This window comes from Abramis brama, assembly GCF_963993115.1.
Source record: "Abramis brama genome assembly, chromosome: 16".
Lineage (NCBI taxonomy): Eukaryota > Metazoa > Chordata > Actinopteri > Cypriniformes > Leuciscidae > Abramis > Abramis brama.
In genome coordinates, this window is record NC_139978.1 from 14,335,031 (window position 1) to 14,341,429 (window position 6,399).

General features: G+C 36.3%; 1 protein-coding gene across 1 annotated transcript; it reads left to right on the plus strand.

Moving 5' to 3' along the window:
* Positions 1-4,028: 4,028 nt before the first annotated feature.
* Positions 4,029-6,187, plus strand: LOC311098456 (rano class II histocompatibility antigen, A beta chain-like). Its single transcript, XM_084138656.1, has 6 exons — positions 4,029-4,163; positions 4,428-4,700; positions 5,010-5,291; positions 5,467-5,580; positions 5,683-5,710; positions 5,792-6,187. Exons 1-5 carry the CDS (start codon positions 4,094-4,096, stop codon positions 5,706-5,708), a joined length of 765 nt encoding a protein of 254 aa, XP_083994782.1. The 5' UTR covers positions 4,029-4,093; the 3' UTR covers positions 5,709-5,710; positions 5,792-6,187.
* The last annotated feature ends 212 nt before the right edge of the window (positions 6,188-6,399 follow it).

A 6,399-nucleotide genomic window follows, 5' to 3' on the forward strand; every position in this document is an offset into this window, starting at 1 on the left:
GCTCCAAGTGAATCCTGTGCCCCCCCCCCCCCCCCCCCCCCTTTTCAGCTGCAGTTTAGGTCCGAGGACAAGAGCTAAGAGAGCCGGATCTTGTGAAAAGGCCTTTTTAAAGCTTGACAAAGGACAGCCCTATGCAGGCTGGTTCACCCAATGAGAAGAGTAGAATTCCTGGCGGGAGTTTCCTCTGTCACCAGGATTTACAAGCCTTTGTCTTAAGCATGCTCACTTGCAATGTGTACCTTCATTGGGTGTTTAAGAAAAGAATCTTCCAGATTCTTATAATTCTAATGCGTCACAAAGTTAGCAAAATGTAATGTAAATTAACAAATTGGGGACGCAGATTGGAGTTTATAGAGACCAAATACGCCACACATCTGATTAGTCTGAAAATCATGAGGTGGGAGAATTAGATACATGTCTACACATTTCTCAAGAGGTTGATACATATGATTAATAGGGTTTATCTCTCCTTCTCAGCGAGAATTAGGTGAGAGTCCCGTTTTGGTTGTATAATCAAATATATATCAAAGTATATACATAATAGTACACAAAACATCACACTCATTCACACAGTTTCTGGGATGCACGTTCATTTCTAGATCAGTTAGTTTCTGATTAATTCAGCGAAGTCTGCATGGAAGTTTGTTTCCGTTTCCCCATTGTCTCTCTCTTTCTTTCATGTGGCCAAATTCTTTAACACCCATACAACCTTATCTGATCGTGGCCATGACAACTAGAAGACCTTCTTGGCCTGTTTGGGGGGATGGGCCACATTCTTTAGAGTGAAGCTTGGAGATTTTTATGGTACATATACCAAATTGTGTCTGATTTGGTCTCAGTCGTTACAATATGCATCAAATAAAGGAGAATTGGAGCTGTTTGTACTATCTTCCTGTGTTCTGTTGATAAAAAATAATCTAACAGATATCTTATATTCTTTTATGTGTCTGTAAAATCAGGCTTATTTAATGTTATGCAAAACCTCATTAAACACTTTACATTAAGAAATATGATATGTCTGTGTAATTGGGTCCCTAATTTTTTATAAAACATGTGGCACTTTATTTTATATATTTTACATAATCTGGAACAGTATTATAAAGTGAAAATATTGGAAAGCCATGAACAATAAATAAGGATTAATTAATGAACGAATGAAGCATTTATTTAGCGCTTTCATACTGTACACCAAAAGTGCTTTACAATCATGTCGGGTTCTCTCCTCAACCACCACCAGTGTGCAGCATCCACCTGGATGATGCGACGGCAGCCACAGTACAACAGCGCCAGTGCGCTCACCACACACCAGCTATAAGTGGAGAGAGGAGAGAGAGTGATAGAGCCAATTCAATGGATGGGGATTATTAGGAGGCCATGATTGGTAAGGGCCATTGGAGGGAATGTGGCCAGGACACCGGGGTTACATCTCTACTCTTTACGAGAAGTGTCATGGGATTTTTAATGACCACAGAGAGTCAGGACCTCGGTTTTTAGTATAGTGTTATAGTATAGACCTTGTCCCCTTCACTATACTGGGGCGTTAGGACCCACACAGACAACATGGTGAGCATCTCACTAACACCTCTTCCAGCAGGAACCTATATAGTTTTCCCAGAAGGTCTCCCATCCAGGTACTAACCAGACTCAGCCCTGCTTAGCTTCAGTGGGCAACCAGTCTTGGGAGGTGATATGGCTGATAATGTGGAACAGAATTCTTAGTGAAAACAATTAATAAAGCATTTACACAAATCTGAAGGAATAAGTATAACAATCTGATATAGTATTCTAAAGTGAAAAAAATGGTAACCCATTAGTAATTAATACCATTAATACACAAATCTGAAATAACTATATTTTGGAACAGTGTTTTAAGATCAAAACTCCAACACATAATGACTGTATGAAACCACTAACCAAATGTAATGGCTAAGATAAATATAGTAACAATGTTGGCTAATGATGATGATGATCCCTTTTGGAGAAAAAGGCTACATCTTTGGACTGTAGTAAATCCACCAACTGCAAGTTGCATCATGATCGTGATCATCATCATCATTATCAAGAAGTAGATAAAGAAGAAATGACAAAGTCCTGCTCGATATCTTTTTGTGTATGATTATTAATGAGTAGTTAATTCATTGTTATATTTCCTGAACCTGTATTAATTAACATTTTGTGGTAGTTCTTCAGGAGGCACAACAAAATAGTTATTGATTAGCTAACTGTTACTTACCACAATAATCAAATACTATTAGTTAGCACATCTTCTTTATTAGTTAAAAGTAGTGATCTCAGTGTTAATGTAGCATGATGGCATCTGTCCATCATGGCCTCCTAATCATCCCCATATACTGATTGGCTTTATCACTCTGTCTCCTCTCCACCAGTAAGCTGGTGTGTGGTGGGCGTTCTGGCGCAATATGGCTGCCGTAGCATTATCCAGGTGGATGCTACACATTGGTGGTGGTTGAGGAGATTCCCCCTTCTATGTAAAGCGCTTTGAGTGCCGAGAAAAGCGCTATATAAATGTAATGAATTATTATTATTATTATTATTATCATTAACTTATTTGGTTAACACTTTTTACAGTGTCCTTGTTACACATTTTACATGTAGTTACTGTAGTAATAACTATAAATTACATGCAACTAACCCTAAATCAAAACCCAAATCCTAAACCTAGTAAGTTAATTATAAGGAGTGCCAGAGATCGTCTCATTTATGAGAACATAACTTTCTCCACGGCTCTATAACTCTGTATGGCCAACTTGGATCATGTTGGTGTATGTCAAATAAATTATAAATCAAATCACATTATAGCTTTGACGTCACTGAATCACTTTCAGAGTTTTACAATAGTAAATCACAGTTTGTGGATACCACTGAAATGATCAGGTAATGTTGCAAATAATAACTGTTTGCTAAATTGTCTGTGACTTCTCCTATAAAACAGTGATCTATTTGATGCAGACCCCAAGTAAAAGTCCAAAAGTGCAAACTGAATATTGCATGCAGACATATTGAGGATTAGACCTGTTGTGAACTTTTTTCTTCTCAAGTGTAGGAAACTCAGAAGCGAAGACCAGGAGACGTTGGGATATCTTTCAAGCAGGATTCTTTATTGGGAACTTGCTGTGCGTTGCTGTAGTCTTCCAAGTCAAGTCTCGAGTCTCAGGCATTGTACATTATAGTTAAACATACATTCCAAGGGGGAGGGATTTACATAAAGTAAAATGAGTCAGCTCGTTTACAGAGATTTCCTGATCTCATCAGCATAACAGTGTCATGTATAGATGGTGATCCAATCAGCCTGATTGTATCACCCATACCTTCACATTATCATAGAGACAAAGGCCCAGCTGTACTTTGAGAAGTGACAAAAGGTTAATGTCAGACACCTGGATTGCTTGACTTAATCTTCTTTGAATCTCATCATCTATGCCTCAAAATGGAAAACACTGAGAACAGAACTTTCTCAGTTTAAATACTATAGTATTGGAACCTAAATTAAACATTTAATACATTTGTAACACTACAGAACCCAGGCAGTTAATTTATGATCTATTGATCTGTTTTCACACAAAGGTTTATTCAGTTATACTGAAACATTTCCATTGACATCCATTCAAAAATGGATCTTGTCTTCTTACCAGTTTAACACCGCATTACATTTTGTTCTGCGAACAGTAGAGGTTTCCCCTAGGGAACAGGCTCTGACTAAACAGCTCATAAATAAAATAGAAAACATGATTGGTTTTGGAAAAAGGTTTGTTGTAGCAGTTGTATTGTCATGGTGCATAATCTTGGTGTGCTATTACTGATGAAAAATATATAGATAATTTGTCTAGTAAGGATTATGAGTTTTTACACACTACAGCTTTTGTTTAATTTAGTCATTAAATAATGTAACAATTGTTCAGATTGATAACTAAACAGTGTTTGTGTTTTTAAATGAAAGCAGGATACTACCTAGCAACACTTGACACTTACACATGCAGTGACTGATTGGCTAGTCATCTTAGACATCCACCTCAAGAACATGAACATGAACAAAGCACTGGCAGCATTCAGCTGGAGTTCAGTGTGAGTGAAAATGTCACTGCTAAAGCTCTTCAGTTGTCATCTCATATTCACACTGTCTGTGTTCACTCTAGCAGAAAGTGGTAAGTAAAATAAGAGGTATTGAAATTATAGAATTAAATATCAACAATAATTACATTCATTTCAGAAGTAAAAGTAAAATTATTTACACTACATTGCAACATTTCCTTAAGAAGGGCGACTCGTTGGACTCTATCTAAAGTAGATATTCCTTGAAAAGTACTTTTTGAAAAGGCTGATGTACTGAATCAACGTTCTTCTGTTTCTATATTGATTACATAATTATTTGACAAAACCAAATGTTCTGCTTCTGCATTCTTTTTCAGCTAATGAATATTACACAAGACGTTGGTTAAGATGCATCTACAGCTCCCCTGATCTCAGTGACATGGTGTATATTGATAGCCATTATTTTAATAAATATCTATTCACACAGTTCAACAGCACTCTGGGGAAGTTTGTGGGGTTTAATGAGTATGGAATGAGAGTGGCAGAGTTCTGGAACAATGGCAGCTTTCTGCAGGGAGAGATAGCTGGTGTTGATACATACTGCAAATATAATGCTCAAATCTTTGACTCGACTGTCCGTGATAAAGCAGGTAAGTGGCACAAGACTCTTCTCTGATCTTTACTCTCACACGTATAACTCTTGCTTTTAACATTGCTGTTATTTTTACAGAAGCATATTTGCTAATATTAAATATGAAAAAAGTTTTAATATCAGCATGGCATTTTTTTTTTTTTTTTTTAGATGAAAGGTATGCATTTTATGTAAAAATAATTAATATTTCTAGGGCTTCTTTAGTAAGTGTTTCTTTTGTTAAATCTCTCCCCCCCCACCCTTCACCCCCACACGTATGAGACATGCATTGGAAACTGTGTTTAGGATGTTACTCTTCTTAATACAGTGAAACCAAAGGTTAAGCTCAGTTCAGTGACGCAGGCTGGTGGCAATCATCCAGCTGTACTGATGTGCAGCGCATATGAATTTTATCCTCAACACATCAAAGTGTCCTGGCTGAGAGATGGAAAAGAGGTGACCTCAGATGTGACCTCAACAATGGAGATGGCTGATGGAGACTGGTACTACCAGATTCACTCTGAGCTGGAATACACTCCTAAATCTGGAGAGAAGATCTCCTGTGTGGTGGAGCACGCCAGCTTCAATAAACCCATGATTTATGACTGGGGTAAGATGAAATACTCACCTACAGTACTCTCATATTAGTATTACATTTGTGAATGGTATATTTGGACACGCCAATGTAGGATCAAATAGAAAATATGAAATAGTCCTCTTATTACAGAAACACACATATACAGTATTTGTAAATATTGTATTAATGTAAAGTGATGTGTGTACAGACCCCTCTCTTCCCGAGTCTGAGAGGAATAAAATCGCTATTGGATCCTCTGGTCTGGTGCTGGGAATTGTATTAGCAGCTGCTGGACTCATTTACTACAAGAAGAAATCATCAGGTCAGTTTAGATTTAAATCATTCAGATTGATATTAGTGTGTGCACATCATTCCTGTATATGCATATTTATTTTTCAAGATGTATTTATTTTTGCTTTGACAGGGAGGATCCTTGTACCTAATGAATGATGGTAGGTTTCTCATTGTGTATTTGCTAACTCAGACTCAGTTGTCAAACTCAGTCACATGATTAATAATTATTCAAATTTCAGATCCTCATACTGACTGCAAGTGGATTAATGGAGCATTCACCCTTTATGTAACTATCATACACAATACTAATTCTAACAATCCTTGATGTTTCATTTCTAAACATTTAAAATAACAATGACATAAATACAGCATCAAATCTGATACTTATTTGTCAATGAACTTTACATGAAGATCATTTTTGAGCATCTTACACTATGCAATGTTGGCAGTGATTTAAAATGATTTGTGAAATATAGAGATAATAAAGATTATTTTTTTAAGTTTATCTCATGTTCACAGTAATGTACATAGAAGCAAATACTTGATAATGTTGAAATGGAAACTCATAAGGTCTAAGTCTTTATTGTTACTGAATTAATTATACCTGTACAAACAAATAAAGCATCTGAAGAGCATATATACTCCTCTTTCTTTATCTTAAAAAAACTGATTAGAAGTGAATGTATAAACGTACATGTAATTGATCTTTGAAGGAATGGCATATTGAGAAAACTATATGAGGCTCTTCATTTCTGCTTTTATTTCTCAAAATGTTGAGAAGAACATTGTCTTGATTTTAATGTGCATTTCAGCCATGTTTCTTCAAAAATTGTAGAGAGATAAAAAA

What these genes read in the sequence shown, in the direction of transcription:
- LOC311098456 (XM_084138656.1), top strand. Translation starts at nt 4,094, where the DNA reads ATGTCACTGCTAAAGCTCTTCAGTTGTCATCTCATATTCACACTGTCT. An exon ending in GTTCACTCTAGCAGAAAGTG is followed by an intron (nt 4,164 to 4,427) that starts GTAAGTAAAATA and finishes ATTCTTTTTCAG; the next exon opens with CTAATGAATATTACACAAGA. An exon ending in ACCCATGATTTATGACTGGG is followed by an intron (nt 5,292 to 5,466) that starts GTAAGATGAAAT and finishes ATGTGTGTACAG; the next exon opens with ACCCCTCTCTTCCCGAGTCT.